This window comes from Bison bison, unplaced genomic scaffold, assembly GCF_000754665.1.
Source record: "Bison bison bison isolate TAMUID 2011002044 unplaced genomic scaffold, Bison_UMD1.0 scf7180017864302, whole genome shotgun sequence".
Classification (NCBI taxonomy): Eukaryota; Metazoa; Chordata; class Mammalia; order Artiodactyla; family Bovidae; genus Bison; species Bison bison.
Window position 1 is genome coordinate 3,313,153 of NW_011494874.1, and position 18,666 is coordinate 3,331,818.

Sequence of the window (18,666 nt, forward strand, 5' to 3'; positions counted from 1 at the left end):
GCCTCGCTGTGCAGGGAGTAGGTCTGCAAACAGCTCCCTGAGTCCACGGCGTTCCACACCTACAAGGCAAGCACAGCGACACACGGCATGAGTGGGACCCCGACCTCGGGCTCAGCTGGGCCCTCTGCATGGGGAAAACGCTCCCACAGTGGAACTAGACTCCCCATATTTGACCTTCCAAGCAGGATCTAGATGCGGAATTCTCTTGGTGGGAATATAATAAGGCCTTAGGACTGGCAGGTCACGAGGGAGCCGTTCCCAAAACTTTTTCTGGGGTTAAGGGAGCCCACAAGGAAACAGCCTGTCCTGTATCCTGCCACGCACCTGCCCAGCCCTTCTCACCTGCTTCACACCTGCTCGCCACCTGTGCCTCTGACCTCTGTCCTCTGAGACAGGACTTTCTGAGCCCCGCAATGGACATGGCAGCAGGCCAGGCCATCTGCATACGTCCCGCTTTAAGACTAAAATCCAAACTAGAGCCTGCCACACCGGTGCCTGCAACCAGACCAGGAGCAGACACCTGCCCGAGGGGCACGCTGTCCTTTTTCCTGGGAGAGAAGGTACCATCCCTCCCTGGGCCCCTGCTCTCCGTGGAGAGTGATGCTCATGGCAGAAATCCCTGTGTACACTTAATGACCTCTGAAATGTGTTTTTAAGCCCTCAAGTACAGAACTGAACATTCCGAGAGCAGGGACCATTCGGGCGTGAAAGAGCTGCATTTGGCTTCCCACCAGCTCTTGCAGCAAACTCCGCCAACCACCATGAGCCCCCCAGGAAAGACTAGCAAGCAAGGAGCCTGAGCCAGCTAGCCCTACGCCTGACACAGGGGGGTGCTCAATAATACAAGTATCCCCCTCTCTGGTGTCACCCCAGGAAGAAGGGGACACTCTCACCGACCCTCCGAGCTGGGTCAGAGGCGTGAACAAAGGAGCCAGAAGGCACCTGCTGCGCCTCCCGAGTGACGCTGCTGCTCGCAGGTCATGTGACTTGGCCGAGAAGCTTGGCCTCTCCTGGCCTCAGTCTCCACCTCCACGTAACGGGGGTAAGCGGGGCCCCACTACCGGACAGCAGTGGCGGGGAGCGAGAGAGGGTTGGGCACGCTGCACCGTGCCTGGCGCCCGGCAGGAGCTGCGGTGCTGGAGGCTGTGCTTTCTTGAGGCGTGTAGAGCATGTGGTTTTTAACAGCAGGATTCCCTGACCCTCTCTTGTTTCCTTAGTAAGAGTAAACCCAAAGCATGCCCACGCGCATCCACAAACTGGATGTGAGCAATAACCTCCCCTTTCAAGATGAGAAAATTCACCCTGTCACATTCTGAAGGTTCTCAAAATGCACAGGATCAGAGTTCTGAAAGCGTTATTTCCCAGGCATATGTAAATATCTAAGATTAAGAAAACAAGAGGTCAACAGTGGCCTTCAAAGGATGTTGAGAGACCTCGGTTCCTTTCTTCCTTGTGAGGGGTCAACAGCTGGGGTTTCAGACTGAAAAGCAAAAACCAGCAGCATTTACATTTAGAAACATGAACAGAAATAACAGAGGAGGCAGCCAGAAGACTTCAAAGTGAAGTGGGAATTCATGGTGGAAAGGCAGAGCACAGGAAACTGCTGTTTTTTTTCAAAACTATGTACAAGTATGACTTGAATAGAAACAATAAAGTAAAATTAATGAACTAGATCTACAGGGTTACAGTCCTGAATACATAAGGCAATGCACAGTGTTGCATATATTCAGTATGATGTCATCTAAGCTTTAAAAGCACATAAAAACACCACCTCACATCCATTAGAATGGCTTCTATTATTTAAAAAAAAAAAGAGAAGAAGATAAGTGTTGGCAAAGACGTGGAGAAATCAGAACCTTTGTACATTGTTGATGGAAATGCAAAACGGTTTGCTCACTAGAGGGAAAAAAAGTATAGCAAAACCTCAAAAAATTAAACATAGAATTATAATATGAACCAGCAATTGTTCATATTATATATATATGTGTATATATATATATATATATAAAACCATACACTTGTGTATATATGCTCAAAAAAGTAAAACCACGGTCTCAAAGACATATTTGTACCCCAATGTTCATAGCTGTTGATGGATGGGGCTGTGTTCCCTCCCTGTATTTTGGCTGAGGCCAAACTGTGGTAAGGGTAAGGGCGGTAATGGTGACCTCCTTCAAAAGGGCTTATGCCAGAACTGTTGTATTCAGTGCCCCTGACCCCACGGCAGCCACTCAACCCACGCCTCCACCGGAGACTCACACAGGCAGGTCTGACTCAGTCTCTCGTGGGGCCGCTGCTCCTTTCTCCTGGGTCCTGGTGCACACAGGTTTTGTTTGTGCCCTCCAAGAGGCTGTTTCCCCAGTCCTGTACAAGTTCTGTAATCAAATCCCACTGGCCTTCAAAGTCAAATTCCCTGGGGGTCCTCAGCCCCTTTGCCAGATCCCTACATTGGGAAATCTATTGTGGGCCCTAGAACTTTCACAACAGTGACAAAAATCACTGCAGATGGTGACTGCAGCCATGAAGTTAAAAGGCACTTGCTCCTTGGAAGAAAAGCTATGACCAACCTAGACAGCACATTAAAAAGCAGAGACGTGACTTTACCGACAAAGGTACGTCTAGTCAAAGCTATGGTTTTTCCTGCAGTCATGTATGGATGTGAGAGTTGGACCATCAAGAAAACTGAGTGTTAAAGAATTCATGCTTTTGAACTGTGGTGCTGGAGAAGACTCTTGAGAGTCTCCTGGACTGCAAGATAAAACCAGTCAATCCTAAAGGAAATCAGTCCTGAATATTCATTGAAAGGACTGATACTGAAGCTGAAGCTCCAATCTTTTGGCCACCTGATGCAAAGAACTGACTCATTTGAAAAGACCCTGATGCTAGGAAAGATTGAAGCCAGGAGGAGAAGGGGATGACAGAGGATGAGATGGTTGGATGGCATCACAGACTCGATGGACATGAGTTTGAGCAAGCTCCGAGAGTTGGTGACGGACAGGGAAGCCTGGCGTGCTGCAGTCCATGGGGCTGTGCTGCAGTCTGTGGGGTTGTGCTGCAGTCCGTGGGGTCACAGAGAGCTGGACACGACTGAGTGACTGAACTGAACTGGACTGAATGTCCATAGCTGCATTCATTATTCACAACAGTCAAAAGATGGAAGCAACCCAAGTGTCCACTGATGAATAAATGGATAAATAAAAGGTGATCTATATATATAACATACATGTATATCACATACATGTACACTTACACAGTGAAATATTACTATCTTAAGAAATGAAATTCTGACACATCCCACCATATGGATAAACCCTGAAGACCTCACGCTGAGTGAAGTGAGCCAGTCACAAAAAGTATAATCTCACATACAAGAGGTTCCGAGAGCAGTCAAAATCATGGTAGAAAGTAGAGCAGTGGTTACCTGGGATTGCCGGGAGGGGGAAATGGGGATCGTGTTAATGGGGACACAGTTTCAATTTTGCAACATGAAGAGTTCTGCAGATGCATGGTGGTGATGGCTGATAAACAATGTGAATGCACTTAGACTTGTTGTCTAATCACTAAGTGGTGACCAACTCTTTTGCGACCCCATGGACTGTATAGCCCAACAGGTTCCTCTGTCCACAGGATTTCCCAGGCAATACTGGAGTGGGTAGCCATTTCTTCCTCTGGGGGAATCTTCCTGACCCAGGGATCAAAGCTAGGTTCTCTGCATCGGGAGTGCGGAATCTCAGCCACTGGACCACCAGGGAAGCTACCTTAATGCCAATGAATCTACACTGAAAAATGGCCACATCTTATGTAGCCATTACATATTATGTAAATCTTATGTGTATTTCATCACAATTTTAAAAACACACAGAAGGAACTTCCCTGGTGGTCCAGAGGCTAAGACCCTGCACTCCTAATGCAGAGGACCTAGGTTTGATGCCCAGGCAGGGAATTAGATCCCACATGCCTCAACTAAGACCCAGCACAGCCAAATAAATAAATTAAAAGTATTTTTAAATGTTTAAAATAAATAAAAACTCACATGAAGCAAAACTCTACCATGTTTATTTGCACACTGAAGAAGGCTGAGCACCAAAGAATCGATGCTTTTGAACTGTGGTGTTGGAGAAGACTCTTGAGAGTCCCTTGGACTGCAAGGAGATCCAACCAGTCCATTCTGAAGGAGATCAGCCCTGGGATTTCTTTGGAGGGAACGATGCTGAAGCTGAAACTCCAGTACTTTGGCCACCTCACGCGAAGAATTGACTCATTGGAAAAGACTCTGATGCTGGGAGAGATTGGGGGCAGGAGGAGAAGGGGACGACAGAGGATGAGATGGCTGGATGGCATCACTGACTCGATGGACGCGAGTCTGAGTGAACTCCGGGAGTTGGTGATGGACACAGAGGCCTGGCGAGCTGCGATTCATGGAGTCTCAAAGAGTCAGACACGACTGAGCAACTGAACTGAACTGAATAAGACTACAAAAATCTTCATGGAAGGCCTTTCCTGGTGGTCCAGTGGCTGAGATTCTGCGTTTCCACTGCAGAGGGCACAGGTTGGATCCCTGCTCAGGGAGGAAGATCCCACAGGCCTCTCAACCAAAAAATAAATTCAAAAAGAAAATACATATGGAGAGGGTAGTCGCTTCTAGGAATTGAGGGCAAGGGGCAGGGCTGGGGGAAGGGAGCTGTGAATACCATCCTGCATTTCCCCTGGAGAGAGGCAGAGAGAGGGTCAGAAAATCAATGTGCTCTGCAGCACATGTGCCCAAATGTTCCCATCTATTAAATGCACTCATTTACTTATTCATTCAACAAACATCTCCTGAGTACCAGACGTTGGAGCGGGAAGGAAGGGAAGGAGGAGGAGGAGGGGGTAGATGGGAATCCCAACCAAAGAAAGAAGAGACTCTGAACCCTGTGACACCAAGGCCAAATCAGCGACCAGAGAGGTCTGATTTCTCGGCCACCACCTCCTGAACCAGTCGTGGAAACACGTTTCAGGAAATCCAGCAATCCCTAAGCTGCCCAACAACTCCCCTCCAAAGTGAAAAATGCGTACTTGGCTCTCCTGGTTGATATATATACAACGATAGCATCAGAATCAATGCAGACCAGTCAGCCGCTTCCCAAAGTACCCGGGGTGAAGAAGAGAAGAATCTTTGCTAATCGCTCTCCCTAATTGAATTTAATGTTCACTGTCAAGTTTTAAAGATTAATTCCCAAACACTGCAGCAGTCTGACATGTGTACCTTTTTTCAATTAAGTAATTAAGAGATCCCAATCTACCTCCGTGGAGTTAAGGAGTTACGGCTTCTGTCAAATGTGCTAAGATGACTTGATGTGTTAACTGGAGACATTCTGTGTGTCCAACGAAAGATTTAGGAAGAACATGGCAAGTGAAGTGTGGTGCTGTAGCTTGCTCATCCCGCATTTCCTGAGGCTTCCGTGTCCTGGTTCCTGAGTTGTGGCCCCACCAGGAGCTCCCCCTAGTCTCTCAAAACCTATTGCTTCAGCCACAGGTCATGTTCTTTCGGTCTGTCTGCCTGCCTTTTGTTCTTTGTTATAAAACAAATACAATCTCCATTTAAAAATACCCAAATTCTATAAAAGTACTGAAAGGAAAACCCCATAGGAACCAACAATACGACTGCTGTTTCTCTGATGATATTGGAAATAGTTGTGTTCTGTGAAATTTAAAAAAAAAAAGAGAGAGAGAGAGGAAACACAAAGAAAAAAATAAGAGTCTGCCATCATCCCACCACCTGGAGACAACAGTTTCAGACTTCTGGGTGAATCTTCGTTTGGCCTGGTCCTGCCAGCTCCTGCCTTGTGGCTCTTCCTGGTTTTAAGCCCCAGCTCCTAACCTCCTGTCCATCCCTGAGCCCTTGCTGCCCCCCAGGATATCGTTCTAGAGACCACTGTCAGGCTTGCACAGCTTAGCAAAATCCTGTGTAGTCAGTGCCCAAGCCTTCACCATGCCATTTACCTGCAAAAGCTGTGAGAATCCTTCAGGGTGAGTATGTTCAAGGGCTGGAATTGTGCTGGATCCACCGACTAATTTGGGGAGATGACTTAACAACACTGATTCTTCTGATCCATGAACAAGATATATGGCTCCTTTTATTTAATTTCTCTTGTTGTTGTTCAGTCATCAAGTCATGCCCGACTCTTGCAACCCAGTGGACTGTAGCCCTCCAGACTCCTTTGTCCACAGTATTCTCCAGGCAAAAATACTGGAGTGGGTTGCCATTTCCTTCTCCAGGGAATTTTTCTCCCAGGAATCATCTAAGCAATGGTTTAGAGTTTTCTGATGAAAAAATCTTAGACACCTTTTGTCAAACTTATCCCTATTAATTTCATGTTTGGATGACATTATAAATGGTATTTAAAATTTTGTCATTTCAGGTTCTTCTCTTCTAATATGCAAAAATACAATTAATTTTTGTATATTGACCTTGAATTCTGCAAACTTGCTAAACTATTAGTCCTAGAAGCTTTTTCTGTACATTCAGTAGAATTTTCTATATGAACAATCATGTATATGAACAAAAACAATTTCACTTCTTTTCCAATCTAGATATCTTTTATTTCTTTTTCTTGCCTTATTGCACAGGCTATAATCTCCAGAACACTGCTGAATAGATGTGGCATGAGTAAACACCCCTGTCTTGTTTCTGACACTACAGGAAAAGCAATCACTCTTTATAGTTAAATAAGATGTTAGAGGTAGAGGTGGGAATGGGTGGGAGGTGGGAAGGAGATTCAAGAGGGAGGGGACATATGTGTACCTATGGTCAACTCATGCTGATGTATGACAGAAATCAAGCCAATATTGTAAAACAATCATCATTCAATTAAAAACAAATACAACAAAAAAGAAACAAAACAAAAAAAGATGCTGGAAGTAATGTTTTCATAAACGTGCCTTAACAGTTTGAAAAAATTATCTTCTATTTCTAGTTTGCTTAAAGTAAAGGGATGTATGTAGGATTGATTTGCTAAATTTTATTTAAAAATTTTACATCCATGTTCATGAGATATTAGTCTATTACTTTCTTCTCTTGCTTTGGTACCAAGGTAGCCTCATAGAACAAACTGGAAAGTGTTTCCTCTTCTTCGATTTCCTGGAAGAGTTTGAGTAGAATTATGTGTTAATTTTCTAGGGCTGCCTGTAACAAAGCACCACAAACTGGGCGGTAGATAGATAGATATGTACTGTCTCACAGTTTTGGAAGCCAAAAGCCTGAAATCAGGGCAGGACTGGTCGCTCCCAAGGGCAGTGAGGAAAGGATCTGTTCCAGACCTCTCTTCTTGACTTGCAGATGGCTGTCTTCATGTCCATCTGGTGTTCTCCTTCTATGCCTGTCTCCAAATATTCCCCTTTAATGAAGATGTAAGTCATACTGGGTTAGGGTCCATTCTGAAGATTTCATTTTAATTTGATTACCTCTGTAAAAATCCTATCTTTAAATAATGACATATTCTGAGCCAATGGGGGGTTAAGACTTCAAAATACAAATTTTGAGAGAGACACAATTCAACTCATAACAAATTGCTACTACTTCTTGCTTAAATATTTGGCAAAATTCACTAGTGAAGTTTTGGGGCATGGAGTTTTCTTTATGGGAAGGGTTTTAAATAGGAATTCAATTTCTTTAATAGAGACAAGGCTTTGGGAGTTATCTAACTTTGTGGGTGAGCTTTAAGTGTCTGAGTCTCTTAAGGGGTTTATCCAGGTCATCTAAGTTGTAGAATTCCTTGCTAGAAAGTTGATCACAACACTACCTTTGTTGTTGTTTAATTGCTAAGTCATATCCAACTCTTGCAACACCATGGACTATAGCCCACCAGGCTCCTCTGTCCATGGGATTTCCCAGACAAGAACATTGGAGTGGGTTGCTATGTCCTTTTTCAGGGGATCTTCTTGACCCAAGGATCAAACCCACGTCTCCTGCACTGACAGGTGGATTCTTTACCACTGAGCCACCAGAGAAGCCCAACATTACCTTAGTACTCTCTTAATATCTTTAGAATTTGTAATTAAGTCACTTCTCTCATTCCTAATATTGGTAATTTGTATCTTTTTTATTCCTGATGAATGGTTAAAGTTTTATCACTTACACTGATTGCAAGGAACCAGTTTTTTATTTCACTGACTTTACTGTTTATCTGTGTTCTATTTGAATTATTTCTGCTCTATCTTTATCACCTTTCTTTTGCTTATTTTGGGTTGAATTTTCTTTTTCTGTATGTCTTAAAGCGGGAGCTAAGACCATTGATTTAAAATTTTCTTCTTTATTAATACAGGCATTAATGCTATAAATTACCATCTGAGAACTGCTCTAGCTACAGTCCACAAAATTTTATATGTTGGGTTTTCATTTGCATTTGGTTCAAAATGTTTTCTAATATTCCTATCAGCTTCTCCCGGGACTCAGAGATTATTTACATATGTGCTGTTTAGCTTCCAAATATTTGGAATATCTGTTATTGATTTTTAACTTAATCCTATCATCATTAGATAATATACTTTGAATAATTTCAATCCTTTTAAATTTACTGACACCCTTGTTTTATGGCCTATAATATGGTCTATCTTGGTAAACATTCCATGTACACTTGAAAAGAATGTGTATTCTGCTGTTACATGGAGTATTCTATCAATGTCAATTCGGCCAAGTTGAGTGATAGTGTTGTTCAAGTTTTCTATACCTTTACTGATTTTCTGCCTACTTGATCTATTGATTATTGAGAAAAGGGTATTGAAAGCCCCAACTATAATTGTGGATATGACTGACTCTTCATGCAGTTCTATAAGTTTTGCTTCATGAATTTTAAAACTCTTATTAGGTGTATACATATTTATGCCCCTAATGTCAAGCACCTCATGTTACATCCTTTGATAAATGAACCCTTTATCATTATGAGATTCACTGAGGTTTTGGTTACATGGATTTCTAATTTTTCATCAGATTTGGAAAACTTTTAGCCATTATTTATTTAAATAATTTGTTCTGCTCTCCCTTCTTCTGAAGACTCTGATTTCATGTATGTTGTCTCACAGTTCACTGATGCTCTGCTTATTTTTCTCCTAAACTTTTTACTATCTGTGTTCCACTTTAGATGGTTTCTGGTTTTCAAATTTGCTATTTTACAGTTAATGATTTGCAAATAATTACATCTAGTGTATTTTTCCTCCAAAACATTTTTCACCTCTAGAGTTAGATTTGGATTTTTCTTCTATCTTCCTTAACATGCTCAAGCTTTTCTCTACTTCTTTGCATATATGGGGCATATTTATAAAAGTTGGTGCAACATTCTTATTTGCATCATCTGTGCCATTTGTGGGTGTGTCTCTATTTTTCATTTTTCTTCTCATCATGGTTCAGATCTTTCTAATTCTTTCACATGTCTTACAATCTTTGTTCAGAAGCAAGACACCATGAATTTTACTTTAGTGGATTTTTTTTTTATTCCTATAATACTCTTAAGGTTTGTCCTGGGACACAATTAGATTACTTGGAAAATGTTCACTTCTTGCCAAGATAGTCTCTAAGCTTTGATAGGAGGAACCACAGCAGCATTTATTTAGGGCTGTTTTACTTCACTCCTGAGGCAATACCCTTGTGAATTACAAGGATTTCCCACTCTGGCTTATGGGAATATGAAATATTCATGGTCCTGTGAGCTCTGGGGATTGTTCATCTTATTCCTTTCAAGTGGCTCTTTCCTCACCTGGGGGAGCTTCCTCATACACATGTGCTGATCAGTATTTCACTGAAGATACTGAGGGGAGCTCCTACAGATCTCTGGAGCACCCCCTCTGGCCCCAGGCAGCACTCTAATGCCTGATTCTCTATTTTGAGAACTCTAGCTGCCGTGACGTTCCTGGATTCCAGCTCTGCCTCCTCAACACAGGAAGATCACTGGGACCCGTCTGGGTGTCTCCTCCCTGTGCTATAGGCCAGAAACTCTCACCTGGCGGTAACCTGAAACAATCTCAGGGACCATGCCATTTTTCCTCTCTCAGGGATCACTGTCTACAGTACCTGGTGTTCAGTGTCTGAAAATCACTGTTCCCTTACATTTCCTCTGTTTTTCTTTAAGCTTGAAGCATAAATCTGGCCCCGTATTACTCCATCTCTGCCAAAAGCGCAAGTTCTCTTAAGTTATTTAGAAGTGTGTGATTTAATTCTCAAATGTTTATAGAGTTATTTTTTTTTATTTTTCAGTCATTATTATTTATTAAAAATTTAATTCCATTGTGATCAGAGACTGGGCTATTGTTTAAACCCTTTTAAATGTATTGAGATTTGCTTTACATCATAGCTCATGCCCTACCTTAGAGAAGTACTATTTGAATTTGAAAAACATCTACACACTGCACTTTATGTACAGTGTTCCCTAAACGTTAGTTCAGGTAGCTGACAAGGTTACACAGATCTTCTGTCTTTACTGATCTGTCTAGTTGTTCCATCAATTACTTAGAGAGAGTGTTATAATATCCAACTATGGCTATAGATTTGTTTATTCTCCCTTGAATTCTGTGAAAACATCTTCATGTATTTTGAAGCTCTGTTATTAGGTAGAGATTGCTATATCTTCCTGATGAATTGATCCTTTTATCATTATGAAAAGTCCCTCTTATCTCTGGTAATACCTTTTGTCTTGAAGCCTATTTTATTGTTCAATACTACAATACTTTCGGTCTTCTTAAGCTTACTATTTGGATGATATCCCTTTATTCCATGCATTTACTTTTAGCTTCTTTCTTTTTTGCTTTAAGTGCACCTCTTGCCAACAATATACAATTTAGTCTTGCTTTTGTATCCATTCTAACAATCTTGTTTTTGAAGATTTTTTTTTTAAATCTTAAAATTTTAATGTGGACCATTTTTTAAGTCTTTATTGAAATAATTTTTTACAATATTACTTCTATTTTATGTTTTGTTTTCTTGGCTGACAAGTGTATGGCATCTTAGCTCCCTGCCAGGGACTGAACCCACATCCCCTGCATTGGAAGGTGAAGTCTTAACACTGGACTACCAAGGAAGACCCTGACAATCTCCTTTAATTGTAGCATTTAATTGATATACATATAATGCAATTGTTAATATGAGCAGATTTACATCTATCACTCTGCTCTTTTTTTTTTCTGTCTTAACCTGTGCTTTATTCCTCTTTTCCTCCTTTGAGCTATGCCTCAACATTTTTTTAAGTGTTTACGCTAAGGATTACAATACACATGCTTAATATTTTAAAGTCATCTTAGAGTTAAACTGTACTAGTTTACATAAAATATAAGAAGCTTGCAACCATAAATATCTTTTCTTGAACCCTATCCTTTATGCTATAGCTGTTATATGTATTATACCCACATGTTATAAACCCCACAATGTAATGTGATAATGTTTGCTTTAAATAGTCGTGTATTTTTTTAATGTAAGAGGAAAACATAATCTTTTATATCTTCCCACATATTCACCATTTACAGCCTCTTCAATTCTTCTAGAGATGTGAGTTTCTATCCGGTATCATAGTTCTCTGTCCTAAAGAACTTCCTTAACATTTCTGCAGTGCATATCTGCTCAACAAATTCTCGCCTACTTTTCATTCATCTGAAAATGTCTTTATTTCACCTTCATTCTTAAAGGATACAGAATCATGAGTTGAAATGTTTTTAATGGCACTCTAAAAGTGCCATTCCACTGTCTCTGAACTCTACTGTTTCTGATAAGAAGTCAGTATATATATTTTTATATCATTATTCCTTTCCACATGACATTCATTTTTCTCTGGCTACTTTTAAGATTTTCCTCTTTATCTTTGGTTTCCAGAAGCTTAACTATGCTAGGTCAGTGTGATTTCCTTTACATTTGCCTTGTTTGGGATCTGCAGGGTTTGGCTTTCTTTTTCTTTTGAATCTGGAAATGTACATATTTTCACCAAATTTGGTGAGGTTTTAGGCATTATTTCTTTGAATAGTTTTTTCTTCCCCACTCTCTCTCTCATCTTTGACTCCAATTAGGAAGCGACAGTTAGAACCAGACACAGAACAATGGACTGGTTTCAAATTGGGAAAGGAGTACGTCAAGGCTGTATATCGTCACCCTGCTTATTTAACTTAAATGCAGAGTACATCATTCAAAATGCTGGGCTGGAAGAAGCACAAGCTGGAATCAAGATTTCCAGGAGAAATATCAACAACCTCAGATATGCAGATGATACCACTCTAATGACAGAAAGCAAAGAGGAACCAAAGAGCATCTTGATAAAGGTGAAAGAGGAGAGTGAAAAAACTGGCTTAAAACTCAACATTCAAAAAAACGAAGATCATGGCATCTGGTCCCATCACCACGTGGCAAACGGGTGGAGAAAGGTGGAAATGGTGACAGATTTTATTTTCTTAGGGTCCAAAATCACCATGGACAGTAACTGAAGGTATGAAATTAAAAGATGCTCGCTCCTTGGAAGAAAACCTATGACAAACCTAGCCAATACACTAAAAAGCAGAAACATCACTTTGCCAACAAAGGTCCGTATAGCCAAAGCCATGATTTTCCCAGTAGTCATGTATGGATGTGAGAGTTGGACCACAAAGAAGGCTGAGCACTGAAGAATTGATGCTTTCTAACTGTGGTGCTGGAGAAGACTCTTGAGAGTCCCTTGAACAGCAAGGAGATTAAACCAGTCAATCCTAAAGGAAATCAACCCTGAATATTCACTGGAAGGACAGATGCTGAGGCTCCAATACTTTGGCCGCCTGATGCAAAGAGCCGACTCATTAGAAAAGACGCTGATGCTGAGAAAGATTGAGGGTAGGATGAGAAGGAGGTGACAGAGGATGAGATGATTAGATGGCATCACTGACTCAATGGACATGAGTTTGAGCAAACTCTGGCAGATAGTGAAGGACAGTGAAGGGAAACCTGGTGTGCTGCAGTCCACGGGGTCACAAAGAGTTGGACATGACTTAGCAACTGAACGACAACAATGCACATACGAAAAGTACTATATATTACACACACACTATTCAGTTCAGGTCAGTTCAGTCGCTCAGTCGTGTTCGACTCTTTGCAACCCCACGAACCACAGCACGCCAATCCTCCTTGTCCATCACCAACTCCCGGAGTCCACCCAAACCCATGTCCATTGAGTTCGTGATGCTATCCAACCATCTCATCCTCTTATATACTACACAAATATCTCTGGCTATTGTCCAGAGGTCCCTGAACATCTCTTCCTTTTTCCCTCTATTCTTTTTCTCTACTTTCAGGTTGAATAATTTCTATTACTCTATTTCCAAATTCACTGGCTCCTTCTTCCGTCCTCTCCATTCTGCAGTAGAGTCCAAAGCACACACTCTTTATTTCAGACACTACTATATTTTTCAGCTCTAGACTTTTTATCCCCTTATAAGTTTCTACTTCTGTACAGAGATTTCCTAGTTTTTTACTCATTGTGACTATATTTTCCTTTGTGTCTCTGAGCATTGTCTTAACTGTTTTAAAACAACTGTCAGCTAATTTTAACACTGGGATTATCTTGGAGAGAAAGCCTTTCTCTTGAATATAGGTCCCCTTTTCCTATTTCCTACTATATTGAGTACTTTGGAGTGAAATACTAGGTATTATTGGGCTTCTCTGGTGGCTCAGATGGTAAACCATCTGCCTGCAATTCAGGAGATCTGGATCGAGAAGCTCCCCTGGAGAAAGGGATGGCAACCCACTCCAGTATTCTTGCCTGGAGAATTCCATGAATAGAGGAGCCTAGTGGGCTACAGTCCATAGGGTCACAAAGAGTCAAACATGGCTGAGTAACTCACACATACTAGATATTATTAATACAAAATTTACATTGTATAAGCTCTGGATTCTGTTATGTTTCTCTGAAGAACATCAACTTAAATTTTTTTTTAAACAGGGAGCTAACTTTCCCCTATTCAAATTTCAAACTCTGTCTCCTCTGTTATGTGCAGCAGTAGAAATTTCTATTCAGTTCTCTCAATATAACCCGAGCTTCTTAGAATCTGCCCCATTTGTGGATTCAGGAGTCATCAGAGATTTGGGTAGAGTCTATATACAGAACTTGTGGCTTCCCCTCTCTCCTTCCTTTCTGAGATTTCCCTCCTCACTCTTTAGCTGCTCTCGTTGCCCCAAATTATGTCCTCTGGCTCTTCAAGTCAGTAACACTGCAGGTTTTCTATCTGAACTTTAGCTGCTCTGCCTGGTACTGACTGGAGCCTACTCTCATGCAGAAAAACGTAAAGCAGGAAATTCACCAGTTCCCTTTTCCTCTTCTAAGGGAAGGCTCCCTTCTAGGTCTGCTTGCTTTCTGTCGCTCTCCAATACGCTTAGGCAGTTAGTTGTGTTTTTGTTCAGTTTATAATTGTCAGCTGCGGGAAAGTTAGTCTGATGGGAACTGCTGCTTAGCTACTGGAAGTCAAATCTAATATTCAATTTTAAGCATCTGGTTTGCAGTAATAGAGACTAATACCCCACCCTATCTCTTCCCCTCTACCCTCACACCCGACATATACATACTTCTTTGCCCCAGTACTTCAGTCAAAATCTCCCTACATCCTGAATCCTGGTGGGAGTATTTAGAATAGTGAGGAGATTGGACCATTTGTCCTGCAGGTGAGACACTGTGTCACGGAGATGACAAAGCAGGCCAGTGTGATGTACAAGCTGATGTCATCTACTGCAGGCATGAAAGAGGAGCCGGGAATGATTTGAGGAGATAGTCCCACCCACACAGATCTCCCTACCCTGTCAACTTCAGGAAAACTTGTAGAGGGCCTCAGAAGCCTGCAGCGTTCCTACCACATGCAATTAGAGGAGTCTGAACCAATTTCAATGCAATCGCTAAGAGCAGTGTAACTTGGCTGGTATCTGTATTACAAGGGGTTCACATTTGCAGAAATAGTGAGAGCTAAGGCAGCATTTTCATCTTACACCATCCTTCTAAGTGCTTCCTAAAATTTTTTCTGTACCAAATGATGCAAGTTCCCTCAAAGTAAAGGTTGAAGAGAAACTTGACCAGAATCTGTAAGTACACGAGCATTCATTATACAGAGAATTCCAAGAAATTATGCTGTCTATTCAATAAGGTCAGAACAAAGGGAAGGAGTTTTAAATGTCAACAGAAGATGTAAAAGGGCAAAAAAGAGTTTTCTTTGGGTAAAAAGGATTAAGAGCAAGACATCTCACAGAGGTTGCTGAGGGGTGCGCGGACAGCTGGAGATGGAGACTCTGGAGGCCTTCAGTGCCACCCTCCTGGCAGAGCTGGGGTGAGCCCTCAGCGGCCTGCAGGGTCCCCAGCAGGGAGTGCCACCTGGCCAACTGCGGGGAGCGCAGGCTCCAGGAGGTGCCAGAGCCCCTTCTGAGAGCACTGCAATCTCGGACATTATTCTGAGAAAAAATACCACCTCATCTCCCACCTCCAGGTAAGAGTAATCACGCATTCAGCAGTCACCAAAAAAATAAATAAATAAAATGCTTCTAAGCACAAGAACTAACTCAATCCTTACCACCAAGTATGAGGTAGGTGTTATCATAAACATCATCTGACAGATGACAAACCTGAGGCACAGGGGGTTATCCACCCCAGTCACAGGGTGAGAGGTGAACAGGGACTCAGACACAGGCAGCCTGACTGCAGAGCCCTCAGGTTCAACCTCCAATGCTTATCCACCTCTCACCTACAACATGCTCCCATCCACAGCTCCTAACCCTGCTCTCTGGACTAACACAACACAAGGCCAGACTGACCCCTCTTCCCACTGACAGCCCTTTAGGGATGGATGGACAAGGGACAGACGAATGGACAAAGGTATAATGACTGAAAGAATAGCCATCCTGGGTTTTAGTTATCTACAGGACTGATGCTGAAGCTGAAGCTCCAATACTTTGGCCACCTGATGCAGAGTCAACTCATTAGAAAAGACCCTGATGCTGGGAATGATTGAGGGCAGGAGGAGAAGGGAGCAACAGAGAATGAGATGGTTGGATGGCATCACCAATTCAATGGACGTGACTCTGAGCAAGCTCCGAGAGATGGTGAAGGACAGGGGAGCCTGGCATGCTGCAGTTCATAGGGTCACAGAGTCGGACACGACTTAGTGACTGAACACAATAGCTTGGACAAGCAGACGTCACTTCTATGATGTTACAGGATTTATTATTAAATTGTGGAACAGAAGAATGCTAAGCTTAATGCCCTTTGATCGTGAGAAACTTCTCCCAACTCTAGGAGTAAATCATTAATTCTTTGAGATGGGTGCTATTTTTCAACAAGTCATAGTCATCCAGTTGGACTGTATCACGTGGCAGACGCCCCCCCCTCTCTCTCTCCATGCTCACAGAACGAGCCAGAGATTCTCTGCCACCAAGAGGGCCTGGGGTTCCAGCTCTTCTGCAAAACAAGGATGAGATGGAATCACTAAGGTTCTAAAGGCCTGTGCCCTGGGAGTGAGAGGTGCCTTTCCAAATCAAGATACACACTGGCTCTAGCTTCAATACAAACAGATCCTGTGAGTCTAAGAACTCAGAAAAGAGTGAATGGTTTGGGGGGAGTGAATGCTGGCTCCCGGCAAGCACACCAACTGCTTTTTAGTCCTGCAGCGCTGTGGTTTCTACTGGCTGCCCGGTGTCCATTCACCTCCTTCCTTGGAGAACCATCCGTGCCCCACGCAGTCAGTGTGTTACTGGCTCAGAGCTCCTACGAAGGACACGTCACCCAGGCCTGGCCAACTCGAGGCCATGAGGCGCCAGCCCCGGTCTGCAGCAGGCAGGAAACGGGAAGAGGCATTTCCTCACCAGCTGGGCTGCAAAGCAGATGAGAGAACGGCTGGGGCGGGAGCTGAAAGGGGGTCACCACAGGGGTAGTCAAGAGAGACAGGAGGTAGGACCGAGACACCGGGACATCTGACCGTGAGGACAGCCACACTGGAGCCGGAGCTGAAAGGGGGTCACCGCAGGGTAGCCAAGAGAGACAGAAGGTGGGACCGAGACACGGGGACACCTGACCACCACACCGGAAGCCGCACGGTCCTCGGCCTTTTCACCCCTAGACCAATGGGTTCACTTTTTTTGCTTTAAGTTACTAGGAACTGAGTATTCTGTCACTTGCAACCAAGAGTTCTCTCACAAACCCCTTGTAGATTTTTCCAGAAGTCAACGTTAATTTTGTTGATAGCAGGCTTCTAACACCACCTGTTTTCTCTCCTGGAAAGCCCATCTGGTCTCCTCAACCCTCCCCCGCTCTTCACAGCTTCCAGGCACCAACGCAGCCCACCAGCAGGGGGAATGCTCTAGGTCTCAGGGCTGGAGCTCGCTTAGACACTGCCAGGCGCTCCTTCAGTCCACACCAGAGGGGACCAGGAAGGGCACTCGGGGACCCTTCCAGGCTGAGGGTCACATCTACCCTTGAGCCGCAGGGCTCTCACCTCCCTGCTGTGCAGATTATCAAATGGGGCTTCACCCTGCTCCCCAATCTTTTTATCCTAAGAAGTACCCGCTCAAAACTTGGAGTGGGGAAGTGGAGGGTACGACCTTGTTCAGGTCAGTTCAGTCGCTCAGTCGTGTCCGACTCTTTGTGACCCCATGAGCTACAGCACGCCAGGCCTCCCTCTCCACTGCCGACTCCCGGAGCCTGCTCAAACTCATATCCATCAGCGATGCCGTCCAACCACCTCACCCTCTGTCATCCCCTTCTCCTCCTGCCTTCAGTCGCTCTGACCTGGTTAGAAGGAGTCACGACATTATAGTTTAACTTCTGTGCATCACATTCCACGCTATGGCATCACATGAGCCTCACACAGCCCCACGAGGTCATCGGGGGAAGTTCTCTCCATTTCACAGGTGTGCAAACACAACCTTGGAAAGACTGGGCAACTCTCAGTCATTCATCAGGTTTATTCCACAGATATTTACTCAGGGTCCACTATGTGCCAAGGACATCGCTCACTGCCTGAATCTCTGGGGAACAAAAGAGCTAACAAGAGTCTGATGGAAGAGAAAGATATTAAGCCAACGTATAAACAGGTAGTACCAGTGAAGACACCATGAGAGGAAAGAGCTGGCCTCCGTGAAATAATTGGAGCGGGTGAATGGGGCTGCCCTAGTGGTCCAGTGGTTAAGAATCCGCCTTGCAATGCAGGGGACCCGGCTTTGATCCCTGGCCCAGGAAGATCCCACATGCCACGGGGCAACTAAGCCCACATACCACAAGTACTGAAGCCCGTGCACCCTAGAGCCTGGGCACCGCAACAAAGAGGAGCCCTCACTCGCCGCAACTAGAGAAAGCCCACGCCCAGCAACAAAGACCCAGCACGGCCAAAAGTTAAATAAACAAATTTAGATAAATAAGTAAAAGAGGTGAAGCTTAATTTCGACTGGGGAGGTGGGCAGGCTTCTGAGCAAGACGGGAGGCAAGAGGTCGGGGAAGAGCCAGCCTGAAGGGGGCCAGGAGCCCGTGAGGATGGACATGAGACAGGAGTGGGGGAAAAGAGATCGGAGAACTTCAGAGCTGCCTCCCTCCATGAAAAATGGGGGTGATGGGGGCAGCTGAAAGGGTTAAACATAGGAGAGCAAAGCAATAGTCAAGATTTTCCTTCTGAAAGAACACTCGGGCTAAGGCACAGGAGGCCAGGGTACTGCGGGAGACC

At 43.7% G+C, this 18,666-nt stretch overlaps 1 protein-coding gene across 1 annotated transcript in view; it reads right to left on the reverse strand.

Annotated features, from left to right (window-relative positions):
* WDR25 (WD repeat domain 25) overlaps positions 1–18,666 on the reverse strand; it is a 149,722-nt gene that overhangs the window by 58,499 nt on the left and 72,557 nt on the right. Inside the window, exon 3 of the mRNA XM_010851424.1 lies at positions 3–59. Coding sequence (XP_010849726.1) covers positions 3–59 — 57 coding nt within the window. The remainder of the gene's footprint in view (positions 1–2; positions 60–18,666) is intronic.